The sequence below is a fragment of the Botryllus schlosseri genome, chromosome 14, assembly GCF_051294905.1.
Source record: "Botryllus schlosseri isolate E-star chromosome 14, Bs_hap1, whole genome shotgun sequence".
NCBI lineage: Eukaryota > Metazoa > Chordata > Ascidiacea > Stolidobranchia > Styelidae > Botryllus > Botryllus schlosseri.
This window is the reverse complement of record NC_137249.1, coordinates 17,679,892-17,696,627: the sequence shown is the minus strand read 5'-3', so window position 1 is coordinate 17,696,627 and position 16,736 is coordinate 17,679,892. Positions and strand designations below refer to the sequence as shown.

The following is a 16,736-nucleotide window of genomic DNA, read 5'->3' as shown; positions in this document are numbered from 1 at the left end:
AGTGAGTAAAAATGTCTGCAATGAGTATTAGTTCTGATATTTCGAATGTTCACGTCAATGTGACAGGCTGATGTAAGCTTGCAGTCTCAAGTTCGGGTAGGGTTGTATTTAAAACAAACGGTTGTTTAAAACACGTTTTTTCAAACATGTGTTAAACAGAGTTTAGACAAAATTGTTTAATATCAAAGTTGAATAATTAAACCATAATTGTGTAAATACTTTCCAAAAACATGTTGTATGAGCCTACGGACGATTACGCCCCATATATAAGCCGACTTATACAATATGGTAAGGTTGGAACCCTCAAAATAGTTGGCTCAACAGCTATTGTTCGTAGATATCTCGTCAAAGGAGCTCCATTTACCCTATATTTTCCATCGTCAACTAGGGCTTGTTTTAAACATGCTTGTTTTACATAGATTTTTGTTTTAAATGCAACCCTAAGTGAGGGTATTCAAAATATAATTACACAACACATGTTACTTCATGGCCACGAAGTTTCAACGTTGAGCGGTGACGTCAAAATACGATTGTCGTACAATAGGAAATGGTGGAAAGTGCCCACTGCCCTTTCTGCCCATACTCTCCATAGCCATGAGTCAGACAAGCACGATCAAGAAGCAAATGTACAACCCACGAGGAAACTCCAAGCTTAGATCCAAATCGAAAATTGCAATGACAGACCCCCAGCGCCAAACTGATTCATAAACCTAACATTAATTTCGCTTTGTGGATTATGGGGGATTCGTCAAATGACGATCTGAGTAATGGTCCGTGGACAACTGAGCATCTGAGCCTTGAGTATGTGACACTCGGGTATGCGACATTTAAGCATGTGCGTTAAAGCTGAGGATAGCAAGATAGGAAGATGTGGGCTAATAAATAGGCGGCACGAAGTCAAGTGAATTCATGAAAGAAGCATTAAAATGAAGAACAGATTATGACGTTGAGAATGTGAAGTTTCGTACAGGGATATCTATTTATATATCTATCAAGATATCTCTGGTTTCGTACAACGATGATAGTACACAATAGCATTTAAAATAAGGTAGACGATGCTAATATGGATGCCGCATATGTAGGCTACCGATGCCGGTTAGATAAACAGAGCACGCTTCGCCTATACATACCGCAATCAACGTCAATACAGCCATGTACTAAATCCTTTGCTAAATCCACCAATACATTGAAATCAGGCTCCGAAAATGATCCGCTAGATGAGCATTTTAATATATAGTTTGACTGGTTGAATGTAGAATACTGTGCAATTTCTCCGAGATTGTACAATTCAATCACACTGCGAATCGGAGCAAACGCTACGGTCGGCAATTTCCAGCAACAAACTGAGGAACAGGCAAAAGTATCATATGTTGCATTGTTGTAGTTATGTTGGATAAAAGTTGTTGGTATGCCAAGCCTACCTATAGTTTTGACCATATGATGGCGGCGTCACAACACCAATGGCAGTTGTTCGAATCCCAGTTCGAATCAACTTCTATGTGTCGGAGGCTTATCTGGGCTCTTCATCGCTAACTTCACTGGAATAGCAGTATCTGAAAAAGCCCAGTATGATGGTGAGCCGCGACATATTTATGGGGTGGCGGCCACCCCATACAATAACATTAAACGCCAACCGTCTGCGATTTCAAATCATCAGCGCTGTCAATTAGCGAGTCCGAGATAGCGCGTAAATGCCAACTATTAACCAACCGATACGCGCGCGAATAATTGAGTACGTAGCTTCGCCGGCGACGACGAACTAGTACTTAAAACGCCCCAATAAATTGTAACCGTGATTAGTCGGGCAAGTTTTTGCAGCTTTTGCAACTTTTTTTTACATCTTCCGGCAGCTTCCTAAATACTCGTATGATATGTAGAATGCTGTTTTAAGCTGTTTGAAGGCATCTTATAGTGCAACTTTTGTCCATTTTTTTCATGCAACTTTTTGCAACTTTTTACAAATTTTTCGATTTATCAGGAAAGCGTTTTTGATTTTGGTGAAATACACGGCCAAATTCGACTGAAATGTGGTAAATAAGCACTGAAGTAACGCTCTTACGGGTATTTCGGGAGCTGAGCCGGAAAGTTGACGTTTTTTTTCAGTCAATCAATAGAGAATGCGGATGGAAAACTGTATTTCGGGAGTGGAACTGGGAAGTTGACCTTTTTTTTTGTCAACCGATGAAAATGTGGTCTTTTAGTTCAACTTTGTGAAAAAAATGAATGCATTTTCTTATTGCAACTTTTGTCAAAAATAAATGCAACTTTCCACGGATTTAACTGCAACAAAAACTTGCCCTAGTGATTAGTAATCAGACAATCGAAGCAACCTTGCTTACGACGTCGATTTCGGCACGCTTGCGCTAAGAAACACCATCTTCTCTCTCGACCAGACGAGCGAATTCACGTTCTGCTATTGCTTAATGTGTATTTGTGCCCAATGGGCAATGGGCGCTGCCCACATGCGTTTACAAAATAATTATTGAGTTAGTTCCGTGATGGTCTCTTTAATTGGAGGTTTGGAGGACAGTGTGTTTGTGAATGCCTGCGAATTAAACGTCATTCCTGAGCAAAGTGCGCAATGCGCATATTCACTACTCTAACATGGCTTTGCCAACTTTTATCGGGAAATGCAACAATGCAGCTCAAACGTCGTTATAATTTGGGCTGGGCAAAATGGAGTACCCGAGTAATTCGATTCTGGATCACGTAATATGCTTCGAGTCGAGTCGAGTAATCGAGTATCACTCATTATGAGGTCTTAACATAATGTAATACGTCAAAGTAAGTTCAAATATGTACCGTTTATGCCATCACGAAGATTAAAATACCTGTATCTATCTCATACATGATATTTTGGTATTTTTTCGACCATACCGATTTTATTCCACTTGGTGACAATGTTGTGGGATAATCATGACTTCGGAAATATGCTACGTCCAGTAACCTTCGTAGCTTTGAACGATATGTTTCGTATGCTACGATACCACCAATCAAGGTTTCAAGGGTACAACAGTGAAAATTAGTGTCGAACTTATAATTCTCGTTGATAAATAAACTTTCATTCACGAGTAGCGTATAATCTCAGTACTCGAAAAAATCGTCTTTTGCTACTCGACTGGAATCATTAAAATTAATACTCGATTCAGATTCGAGTACTCGAATCATTGTGCCCAGCCCTAGTTATAATGAGCAAACAATTGCCGCGATGTCAGACTCGGAACCCCATTGTGCTGTACGCAAATTGAGGAATTACTGATTAGATGCGCGCTTTCTCGTTCGCTATCATCTGTAAGCTACTAATTCTTGTCTGCTTTATACACTCGTATTCCCTAGGTATCACACGTCAGTGTTTGAGTTGTTATTAATACCTCGCATTGTGCAGTGCGCAGCGTTGAATTACCTTGTCAAATATTGATGAAACACGAGATTCTCGGTAGCGCAAATTCTGAATTTATTCGATCAGTTGGAACGGGAACCTTCTATGTTCCAATACATTTTATTGCTGGACGGACTCTGTCGAGCGCAACCATATCGCGGATAGAATTTCAAACCATTGGGATAAGTATTTCTATTGATAAGGTCGCGCCATTCGCCCATATCGCTCTTACTGCAATAACACGTGGATAATTGAAAGCGCACCATTTTACGATCAAATTCGACTGGCTGATCGGGGCCTACGTAGGCCGTATAGGCCCCGGGCTGATATTAACCAGCGCGTTGTCGGCATTAAAATCCCAGATGCGTAGCAAAGGAGTTTCTCATTTATAACTAGAAATCTCGTTCTTTCGAAATGCAATTCACTAATTCGTATTATCGATGCTGCGTACTGCAAATTAGCTAGAATCATTTGAATCCGAAATGGGTCATCGATATCTCATGTGCACCATCGTCGGTATTTTGATTTAGCACGTCCGCATGCAGGCCTGCTGTCGTCCGCGGAAACAGTTTCGCCAAACAGTAACAATCTCCGAGTGTAAAATTGTTTGTGTTTATGTATCTTTTTGATTAAAACTTATGGTCGCGTCTGAGCAAATTGTGCTCGTTGCCATTGCCGAATCTGGGTATTTGGTATGATAAGCGCACCCTGTAATTGTAATTATTGCAGGTTTGCGGCATGTCTGCAATTTCGTTATCAGCGCAACCTTGCCGGCCGATTGTACAATCCGATAAAATTGATCAATACTATGTATTTCGCACAGCGTACTGATGCGTAACGATACTTATTAGATGTACAAATTCGACCTCATCCTTAGAAACCTAGATTCCATCGCGTGTTCTTTGAAACACCATCTCCTATCGCGATTTAACGACCAAATATACGTTCACATTCTACAAATTAAAGTGCATTAATTGCATCGATGAGGGCCGCAAGCCGCGTTTAAAATATTTTGTGACCATTTTTGTGATAAATATTCGCGGAGCGAAAAGTTGAACAGTGTTTTATAGTGTGTGCCTGCTAGTTGAAATTTATTCCAGTGCCCATAATATTAATCCAATTATGCTTTGCGGACGTAAATCGGAAATGCAGCAATGCAGTCAAAATCAATGTTTTAATCAGCAATCAATTGTCGCGATGCGAGCTACTCAATACTAAGTAAAAACCCATTGCGTTGGCGGTAAGGGATAATTACTGATTGGCCGTGCGCGTTTGTAATCATAATTCTTGTCTGTCCTTCGTGTTCAAGAATTGTCGTGTCGTGTTACTGCTCAGTTTTCAGTCCAGCGACGAATGCCGAGTGCGCCGCAACCAATGACCTAATTTCGCAATAGTCTCAGCGGGAGATCGGGTCGCGCTGCATTGTGCGATGCGACATGCGTGCACAAACGAATCTCGCTAATTGATCGCGGCCCCACGTAACACTGATAACACGACTTGTTGCATTGCAACTGAATATTAGCGCCTGAATGGTCATTTCGAAAGGTCGGGGCATTGCGTTTCAAAAGGAGGGGGTTTCGACACCCCATGGCCACGCGCCAGCCGTCACCCCATGCAAAAATAAAAGTCGGCGCCTATAAGACGTGGTGTACATGACTTTGATAGGCGATAAACACCACTGTTGTGTGTGTTAAACAAACCAAACCAAACCATATGGTGGCGCTTATAAATTCGGGATGCGTTCAGAAGTATATGTTACGACATGAGTTTTATTTTCGATTTTCAATGACACAACGTTTTGAAAGTCTCACTTTTCCAGTCATCCTTACTATATCGGTTGCGATCCTTGGAATTACAGCAATACAGGCTCCAGAAGGAAGGAACAGTGAAGAGGATCAAGGACTGTGCTGCGACTTCACCAACTACGGAGCAAACTGGATAGTGGGTCTTATATGTCTATTTATTCCGCTTAGATCAGTGGTTCCCAACCTTTTTCGACTCATAGACCCCTTATCACGATCGACACCATAGACTAATCCAAGTCGTTTCGACATCTTCCTGTCTATTCATTGTATCGCATTTCTTCTGGTGTATTGAACTGATAAAATTGCTAATAAACCAATGATGATGATGATGATGACACAAATTTTCGCCCCCAATATTTGCGATTCGAAAAAGAGGACATATATAGATGCGGAAAATTTATTCAATTAACTCTGATCGCTGATTAACTGACTAATAAAGGTCATTTATCCGAGCAGGTGCTCGGAAAACCGGTTTTCATGACTACCTTCCGTAGTTTTGACCTTTTTTAGTCGACTTTCACGTCATATGCAGAATAAGCCGTCGTCACGTGTATTTCTGGTCGTGTTAATTAAATAGGGAGAGTTGTGATACCGATGAGACATCCATTTTTCTTCGTAACATTCAACACGAACAATCCAGCAATAATTTTTAATGCAAAGTGTAGGGCTTGTACCAGGATATATAACTTCACATATTTATTATTCAATACCATATTTAGGTAAACTTTTTTCAATTCAAATACATAATTTATAGAGTTGAGGCCAATGATACCATAATCAAGCAAAATAGTTGGACTATAATTAGTCATGCCACAACAGAAACACGCCTACACACACAGACATACCCATTATTTAATATGTACCCATGATGTTTAATCGCTCTAATGAGTTGTTTTGAAGTCAAAATCTCGATTTACGGGCAATGTGTATGTACTCTCAAGTTTGTAAGTTTGTGCTTAAATCGAAACGTGATTTCATGACAACATTTTTTCTATTTTCTCGACAGTTGCGACCAAACGTTTTTTTTGGCTTGCTATAGCTTAGCTAATATTATACAGCAAGAAAATTTGGAACATTTAAGTTTTCGATCGTATGTTTCATAGGTCCCCAGCACTGTTTCTTCTAAGCTGTGTGCGTGCGAGCACTGATCAATGTCGCCGCGAACAGAAAAACGCGCTGTTGGTTACGCGGTTACGCACTGTTGTCGGAGAGACCGCCCGCAGTGAGTTGGTGAGTGCGCGCAGACTCGAGAAAAATTAGGGGGAACATTGGTCCCCAGGTCGTGTTCCTTTCGAACCACCGGGTGGGGACCGATGATACGCTCGAGCAACAAATTTCGTATGTTCATAAATAATTTTTCAATTGGTTGATGTTCATTTATATATATCCGGTAGGTAGAGCCTCTATCAACTTGTTGAGCCAGCAAAAGATCTGCTCTCATCGGCTGCAGATTTGGGGGCCAGAGATCATTTTGGAATTCTTGACCCACCAGTACCACATCTCCCATATATCTAACAGAACTTTCTAACATTTTCGACCCTATAAGTCGCCCCTTTGGTGTTTTCGCCTCCTGGGGAGCGATATCACCCACGTTGGGAACCACTGGCTTAGAATATGGCTCTCCAACTCAAAAATTTTGAACAAGGAATTCAAGCGTAGTTGCAACTGAGTGATTTTGTCACGTGAAAATATTTATTGGACAAGACTCAACTCAATTGTTTCTTTAATGTAGACGGTACCTTGAAAGTATTGTATATGTTCTGCACTGCAGTATAGTGAGCACATGTATTGCAATATTTTCTTTTCGTTTCATTTCTCGGAATCGTAACTAAAACGGGTATTAAATTAGGGTCTTGCTTACACATCCGTACATCAAATTCAATTTCGTTATAAATAAAACCCTAGACAAGCTACGGGGCTTTTTTGTCTTGCGGCAATGAACCGCCAGTAAGAGGTTGTACATGTCACAACACCAGAGGTGGTCGGTAACGAAGTACTTCTACTTTTTCGAAGTACTCAAGTAGGTTTCCTCTACTTCTGGTACTTACTCAAGTAGACCTGAATTTCACTACTTCTACTTCTACTTCATAATATTTTGTGATCTACTTACTTACTTCTCGCTATTTTCAGTTTGTCAAGTAGAAGTAGTTTAATCCTCCAATCACGAAGATAGCCTGAGAAATTTCGGGGCTGTTTTCACATAGTATCGACATTTAATTTTCATAAAAGTTGAGTCAAGCCCAGAATTTTTGTCGCGCTTCTCGCGCAGTGAATACGGAGCAACCAGTATGATTTCACGAAAGTATCGGTGAATACAATTTAGGTAGCGGGTTGGCGTGGTTCCGTTCACACCGCATTGTCGCCCTTCGCCATATCAAGTATTTCATCACAGTATATATGGCTTATCATAACGTTTGAAACTGATGTTTCGCAATCTAGCATTTACTTATCATATTGTAATCAAGCTGTCCATGGCGTTTCCTAATCTGGAAAAGTGGACTCTGACTTTTTTTTTTAGTTTTAGAGCTGTTTTAGCATACCAGCCTTCGTAACTTTCTGGACTAAAGATATTAAATACATGTTCCGTTTTTAGATTTATATTTCACTTTCAATTCCCAGTACCATATATTTTGATGTCTAATTTAGATCTATATCAGTTCTTTCGTCTGGAAAACGTACATGTTGAAGTATAAAAACAAGTGTAGTAATGTCTTCAATTTCCAGAAATAAAGCTACACAATATAGCTTACGGTCCACCATATTTTTATTAACGTTTACTAATCGCACAAAGCGTTTACACCGTATCCAACACAACATTTCCGTATTGCTCTTCGACTAAACGACAGGCCTTATAATATGGAGGAGCGCGCAGTACCATGATATTTTCTAAAACGTGCTGTTTCAGTAAACAGAGAATTAATATCGCATTTCCATATCAATACTATCATTTCCATCCCATGATGTGGACGAATGCTTACATGCTATCGAAAATTGGAGACCTGCTGGTATGCATCAATATGAATCAAGCTAGGCACCTTTCGCATAGCTCAATTTGCACCCTTTTACAATCCATGTGAACGGTAGAATAGTTTTCACAACTACTTACTTACTTGAGTACTTTTAAAGTCAGTCAATCCTACTTCTACTTCAAGTAATTTTAGGTTGCTCATGGAAGAAGTACTTCTACTCGTACTTGAGTAGATTTTTTTCGTCGCTACTTCTACTTCTACTTGAGTTGCTTTCTTGACTACTTTGACCACCTCTGCACAACACTATGGGTAGAATATTTTACAGCTTCATTTACCTGGAATTGGTCACAGTTTTTGACATGGCTGTAACTAAGTCACAAGACAATTATACTTTTATAGTTTTAACCGGAGTAGAGTAGAATTGGAGTTCAAGTCAACGCTCAAAGGTTTGAGTCTAAGTCACAGTGCTGAGAATCTAGTCCAGTGATTCCCCAATAGCGGCTGTCAGAGCCGTACGCGGCTCCAAGGTAGCCTCCTTGCGGCTCTGTGATCTCTAAATATGCCATAAAAATATTATAGACTACAGTTGTTTGTTTCTATAAATAGTTATAGTCAATTTTTGTATATGAATGCTAAAATGAGGGATATTAGCTATGCCTAAAGCCGTCCAAGGTCGCTTCTGAAAACCGGGAAATAGAATTCTTGCAGACTATGGCGTCCAACGCATGGACTAGGGGCGGGCAAAGGGATTTTGAGCATCCCGCAGTGAGTTTCAGGCCTCACATGATAATATTTACCGCTGCCAGATAAATATGACCATGAAACTACTTGTTCTGTCCGGGTCTACATACATTTGCGAGAAAATATTTTCGACCATGAAATTGAACAGGCAAAGCTGCGTGCCAATCTAACTAAAGCTCAAGTGCAGTCCTTACTAAGGGTTGCTACGGCCGACATGCAACCAGAGTTCAAAGAACTTGTCGACAACTTTGATCGAACACATATATAATTGATTTCAACAGCTATTCAAGTAGCCTACTTTAAGCTAATAAATTCAATAAGATATAATGCTTTTGGTCCCTATGCTTTCAACTTTAAATTTACGTTAAATAGTGTATAGGTGGATACAGGACCGAAACAGCACTTCGTCAGCCCCCCCAAATCGTTGGTCTTGGACTCCCTTCAGGTTATACGTTGTTGCCGCTACTTATCAGCGAGATAACTTGTACTGTTTAGTGAACCAGCTTATGCTGGCTAAACGTCTGAGGCGCAGAAATTTTCTGTAATTCATAATGGAATCGGTCAATATGATCGGGAATTGCATTGCTAATTTTTATCCTCTCTCTGCTGACGTAATACATACTTACCATTAGAGCTGAATGAGGTGTCTTGGAAAATGTAGGGTCCGTAAATAATAATGAAACATATTCGGTTGGGCCTGTTGGTATAATGGCTTCGTTACATGTTGCTATATGTCAACAGATATTGAAATCGCCCAAACGTAGGCCTACTGGCCTACTAAACTAAAAGACGCACACGATTTCAAATTCATAGTTCTTCACTGGGAAATAATTATTCTCTGTAGGATGAAATTTGTCTTGTGGGGTTCAGATTGCCAGGTCAGGAACATTCGGCGCCAGCCATTTAAGAGCCAATGGAAAATTTAAAATACATGTATATATATTGGAGTTTTCGGTTACTATATGGGCAGTCCTTTTCGGCCATTTGGCCATATTAAATCGCGCGAATTGTTTTTTAAAGAAGTTGCATAAATTTTTAAAAAAAAATTATATAATTTATGTTAATTCACGAAAATATTTTGGTCCCCCTTCGAGCTCTCCCCCCAATTGGGGGGTTTGGGGTGTGGTGGTTACGGTCCTGGGTGAAATAATAAACGATTATTGTATCGATTCAGGAATCTGGCCCGCCAAGTACTTCATTTTCCTATATCCGGCCTGCCGATTGGATATGTTGCCCGCCCCTGGCATGGATTGATACCCATTAAACAAGGATATATCTCGAGGTCATAGGTCATAGACCTTCATATATCGTGTCTGCGAAGAGTAAATTTCGACACAATTTAGAATTATCAACGAAAAAAATCGAATAACTCCGCTTCTACTAGAGTAGCTTACTATTCTTCGAAGTTACTTTATAATGCCTGTCTTGGCCGTCCGAGTCTCGAGTCATGTCAACGCACGAAGTGCCTCAAGTGAAGTCGAGACATAAAAAAAAACGCATTAAAACCAATGTTCCCTCTAATTTCTGACGAGACTTCGCGTGCACGCCCTTATGACTAACCAACTCACTGCGCGGTCCCTTGGACAACAGTGCGTAACGACTAAAAAATAAGTCATCACTTCGGATTTTTTGTGCGCAGCCTAGATTTTCTGTGCGCAGAGACCATGTCAGCACATTGATTACAACCCTAATATTTGAACAATGAACTCTTCAATTCGGATGTGGTAGGCGCTAATGTAGTAAACTATAGGCGATTTCATTGCCCAAGTTTAATTACCGTTCTAAGATTAGAACATACATATCATCATGTGCAATACTGATAATGATAAAATCTAAAATTACTGAGCGACTATAAACGTATAGCTTCCTTAATAACATAGCTGATACACTACAATAGGGGTGTCAAACTCAAATTGGGTCACGGGCCGGTTACAGAAGTTTTACTAGCTCGCGGGTAAGAACAGTCAAATGATTTTAATTGTTACCGCCAAACCCATGCCCTTGTTTTTCACTCGAATGCTTAATTATCAACGCTGTGCATGAAATAGTATTAAAGGCTAATTATATCGCGGGTCATATGGGCTCTAATCGTGCAACACTATTATTCACAAACAATGGAAGCGGCAAAAGACTATGATTAGTCGACTGAATACAGCGACAAACTACGGTGGCTCTAACGACGATGTAAGTTGGATTATGTTTTATGCTCCCCTTGTTGCAGTCGTGGTGCGTCGTTTGCCAGGCACGTCTGCATATCCGTGTTGTGGGCAACAAGAGATTGTAAACGCGGACGTTGAAATTTTGTTCATCATTTGTATACCACCATTTCATAATTCGAGTTTCGCTGGACACTGGGGCTGGGGCTTTTGGGGTCACAGTAAGGTATATAGCAGTGCAACCATAGATATTTTAATTGTATTCTTCGTGTAACTGTTATATTTTCCACGTATTTTACATACCACGATTTCTCATTCGCGTTCCCACCTTTGGGTAACTATTATTTGGTCTATTATTGTTTCGGAAAACTCTGAATTGAGTGTGCACTTTTATTCCTTCTCATAACGTGGTGTCAAATTTACCAAATTGTACCTGATGGTTACTTGAGTGAGCACTCAGCACTGTCGATAGGCGGTTATTGTGGGGCCTATATGAACAAATGAACATGTTCGACATTTGCTGTCTTAAGGGATTTATTTAACTCAAAGTAATTATTGCTAAAAAATCACAACTTTTGTTAGAAATGTGGGGCATAATACAACAATCTTTCAATTTACTCAGAACTGCCTCGCGGGCCGAATGAAATCGTTTGGCGGCCCGCGGGCCGTATGTTTGACACCCTTGCACAACAAGGACGACGCCGCATGTACCCTATGTCGCAACTGCACACAACTGTAGCGTTTAGGCCTACTATTTTACAAAATTGATGTACATGAAAATATGCTGCATAGTGAATACCCATGGTTCCTATATGACCGATATGGAATGCAATTGTCAGGTAAAATAACGGGTGAAAGATTTAGACGTTTTTCGGTACATTCAAGTGTTACGCTTACGAAGGGAATCACTCGTATTTGGGTGACTATTTTGCAGCCCTTCCAACGACGAATTAATGGCGAAGTGAACTTTTATAGAGGATGGGACCAATACGTGAAGGGGTTTGGGGATCCGAACGGCGAATTTTGGTTGGGTGAGAATAATAATTTTGGTATATCAAACTAATATCGGTATAAAAATCCACGGGCGGCTAATAGCCCAGAAAATTATGTGTTTATACAAGCAACTAGGGGACTTTGCAGAGTCGATGGATACAATTGCAAAGAACGCGGGACCGATCTCGCCACCCGGAGATCCAGAGTCATTATGGTTCCAGAGCACGGTGGTTACAAACAAAATTATGATCCCATAATTTACAATTGTGTCTAGAATAAAGTGTATGCTTACTATATTCTGCAATCAAGGTATCAAATGTAGGTAATACTTTGTTGAACCACAAACCTATATAGTTAGTGTCCTATACGAAGAAATATGTTTCGAGGCAGATCACAGCATTGTATGAAGAATACTGAATACAAAAATCTGGACGATAAAGGATGGTGCGTTGACAATATCATTACCCCTAAGAAATGTCAGATTATCATATTGGGGCTAATTTCCCACAAGTTGTAACAATATATTGTATTAAAACGCGCAAGCTGCACACGATTACAGAACGAAAATCCAGCAAGTAGCAGTGTTGGGATCAAGTCACTACCTATGAGTCATTAGTCATCTCGAGTCATTGGGCATTTTGACTCGATTTTTAAAAGTGACTCGAGTCAAGTCCAGTCAAGACAGAAGTCAAGTCGCAATCCAACTCAAATTGAATTTTCTAATTATAAGTGATGATTCAAGGTCATTACATTTTTCTATCCGTGTGAAAGACAGATTAAATGGCCATTTATCTTGATTAAAATAGCGAATATAAAGTTAAATATTCAATGCAAAAACGTGTTGTATCGCTCACGCACACATTGAATTGCTAATAAAATACTTGAGTAACTGTATAGCCACATATGCTAAAGTCTCTTAATAATCAGCCGAAATGGAATACGAAGCCTCAAGAAGTTGAAACAAATCGGGTTGGTTACTCGACGTTTACTTGGTGACTTGAAATTGACTAGTAAATTTTGCTACGAGTCACTAGTCAAACCACATTTCTGAAGCGACGAGTCAACTGAAGTCAAATCATTTTTGTAAAGTGACTCGAGTCAGTCAAGTCACACGAAAAAGTTGACCCTAGTCTGATTCGAGTTAAGTCATGACTCGAGTCATTCCAAGCCCAACACTGCAAGGAGATGCCTGGATGGTATCTAGACAAACGACTATTAGCCTATTTCAATCACAAAGCTCTATCGACTGCATATAAGTTATGCAATGTAGCTAAGGCTTGTCGCTATCCGATCTGAGAAAGTTGAAATGGATTTGTCACTCTTTCATTATCCGCAGTAATCAGTGCAGCAGAAGTTTAAAGCACCCTCCCCGATTGACAGATGTTTTGCGTCGTGTTTCGTAGAAAGTATGACAGATACAGACGTTTCTCTCTTTGTCAGGACTCGAATGTCTCCATTTGCAAACGCGTAACAAAACATTCGCGCTCAAGATAGAGATGACTGATGCAATGACCGGAGAATTTTACTACGCAAGTTACAGGTTGTGCTTCATATGTTCAACATAATCATAATATCTTATCGCTGCAGCCACTTGACACGAGAGGCGGAAATCCTTTAATGCTTGCTCATAGCGTTATACTGAGTGTGCGGGGTCATGTCAAGGTATATCACAGTATTGTAATGACTCGAGTCATGACCAGAGGTGGTCAGTAACGAAGTACTTCTACTTTTTCGAAGTACTCAAGTAGTTTTCCTCTACCTCTGGTACTTAATCAAGTAGATCTTTTTTTCGCTACTTCTACTTCTACTTCGTAATATTTTTGACCTACTTACTTACTTTTCGTTATTTTCAGTTTGTCAAGTAGAAGCAGTTTAATCCCCCAACAAGAAAGATAGCCTAAGCAATTTCGGGCCTGTTTTCACGTAGTACCAACATTTAATTTTCATAAAAGTCATGTAATACTCAGAAATTTCGTTGCGCTTCGTGCACATTAGATATGAAGTGACAAATATGTTTCAACAAAAGTATCGCTGTATATAATTTAGATGCCAGGTAGCGTGGTTCCGTTCACACCACATTGTGGCCTATATCAAATATTTCAGCACAGTTAGTGTGGCCCCCATAACGTTTGAAACTAACGTTTCGCAATCTAGCAATTACATATTATACCTAGCTGCCCATGACATGTCCTAATCTGGAAAAGTAGACATTGAGTGAGATTGACTTGTGACTTGGTTAATGGTTACAACCCTGGTACATCAAGTTTATTAAGCCAACATGAGTTGCCATGCAGTACGCTAGCAGAAGAATCCGTGTTTTGAAAGACCGGTCCTACTATTCAATGATTGCCGAGTGTCAGTCGGAACCTTTGATTTCGATAATGCTCCGAACCCCCAAGTTTTCATTGAGTCAAAAAAACAAATTTCTACTACATATAATAATAATGATCTATATGATCCAAAAGAATTGCACTTGTGAATCACAGCATGATTTCTGTAATTTCGATTCTTTAATTTCAATCATCTCTACCTCTGCTCTGTAACCCGCGCAAATTCTTCATCTACTGCAATTCTCCAATTCTGTAATCTGACCTCTTCCTGTATTGCGTAGGAATAACGATTTGACTGTATTACTGAAATTTTAAACATTTACTCGAAACTTGTAAGTTAGCATCAAGCAATACTGCTTGCCCAAGAAACCTTGCAAATATTATTTCTTTCTCCTTGTCCGATTTTCGTCTCATTTATATAAATAGAATTCATCCTTCAGAAATTTCCCCTTCAGTCGGTGATGCCTTGATTATAAAATGCCCTCGGTACAGCCAAATACATTGTCGTGACTCGTGGCCATTTCATTCAGCAGATCAACCAATTTTGTCAGTTTACATTTTGGCCATTGCGTCGGTACCTTTATCATTAAATTCACTGTTTCGCAATTATTGTTCGTATACAGTGCTTCAGAGTACGAATGTCCATTTAATATTCGATTCGACGTCCAAACCTTCTCACGAGCCTTCGCGAGAAATGATACTGAATGCGGAATCTTGGGGTTTTCTATTTCTCTAGTCATCATGAGGGAATATCAATCCTTTCATCACGTTTGTCGTCTGTTGCATCCACTTTGAACTTCAGACGGCTATGGCTGACCAATACCTCCTACTAATTGTTAGGCTACATCATAAAGATCCTGAGGATTTAGGCTACATCAGTGATTCCCAACCTTTATTGGCGTCGGAGCCGCATTTCAAATTTCAGAGTACGTTTGGAGCCGTACTAATGCACTCATTAGGTGTAACAAAAATTTAAAGCATGAAGTCACGTAACAACGAATAGCAACACTAACAAGAAAAAAGATACACAAATCACTTTAATGCTCAACTTGGCATTGGCTTCGAACTTCAAGAAGTGTGTCAAAGGGAGGCGTAATTGCAGAGAATGCATTACGCAGTAGCTGTTTGAGACAGACAGACATCGATCAATTGATCACGATATTGATTATTGATTCTGACTATTTTGCTAACAAGTGCTTCCCTTTAAAATAATTGTCTGAGCTCGATAGCTGACTGCATGTCTAGCAACTCAAATTGAAAATGACTAGAGACAGTGGCCACATTAACTGCAATAAGATTTGAAAACATTTTCATAATGGGCAAAAAAGCATTCATTCCGGCAATGCGGCGGGTGAACTCATCAATAAAGTTGCTGATAAGCCTGACCATGTCTGCATCAAATGATTCATTTGTTTGATGGTAAGATCCGACTGGAAAATGTGTTGTAACACCACCTGCACTTTTGTCTTGACTTTGAGTGCCGATTCGAACGCAATTGAGTGTGAGTATACTTTTTGGCGTGATTTGAGTAACGAAATCGCTACTCGACAGCAGAGGAATTGGGCTTCACCCTTAGCCTACTTATAGACTTCGGACTCCAAACCAAGCATGGGTATTTCTGAATATGAATTTCATTTTTTGTTATTAGTTAATTTTGTATTATTTTTGTGGGATTTTCAAACAGCAATGGGAGCCGCGGTTGGGATCACAGATTTACATCCTACAGCCTACTTGATGAAATATGGTGTAAGAATATGCCTTTTCACACTCAAGGCAGAGAGAGGTTAAGAAGTTGTACCAAGTCTATCGGTATTCGCTACATCGTATTTTTCAATCGCTAAACCAACTGAAAAATAGTAAAGTCCAGCGCCAAGACCGCTTAATTGGAAATACAGATCACAGATTTGAAGTCGACATAAGGATACTAATGAACGATTCTTTCGTTTACGACTCAAGGTACAGACGGCACATTCGTTCTGTGTCGTGCAATGTAGGTCTTTGATCAAACTTCTAATTTTACCTGCCAGTTAGCAGCTATATGTATCCTGATACCTAGTATTTTCATTGTTCCGATAAAAGACTAATCGATGTGAGCGGCACAGTAAGCTGGCAACTCATTTATTCTGTATTTAGCTCGTTCAAAGTGGGCCCAAAATCTGACAAGTACCGACTAAAAGTGGGTGGATATTCAGGAAATGCCAGTGATGCATTCAAGTTGAAATCGAAAACCAATATCAACAATCAGCAATTTACGACGAAGGACGCCGACCATGACAACTGCAATGACTGTAACTACAGAGACTGTAGGATGGAGTGACGACTGATTTAAATGCCTAATTAATATTCATCCGCAACATATTTTG

The 16,736-nt window shown here is 39.9% G+C and overlaps 1 protein-coding gene across 1 annotated transcript; it reads left to right on the top strand.

Moving 5' to 3' along the window:
• Window positions 1-3,049: 3,049 nt before the first annotated feature.
• LOC145456027 (ryncolin-1-like) lies at window positions 3,050-16,690 on the top strand. The gene is made up of 4 exons (XM_080334059.1): window positions 3,050-5,320; window positions 11,985-12,081; window positions 13,484-13,583; window positions 16,507-16,690. Exons 1-4 carry the CDS (start codon window positions 5,093-5,095, stop codon window positions 16,688-16,690), a joined length of 609 nt encoding a protein of 202 aa, XP_080190185.1. The 5' UTR covers window positions 3,050-5,092.
• Window positions 16,691-16,736: the final 46 nt, after the last annotated feature.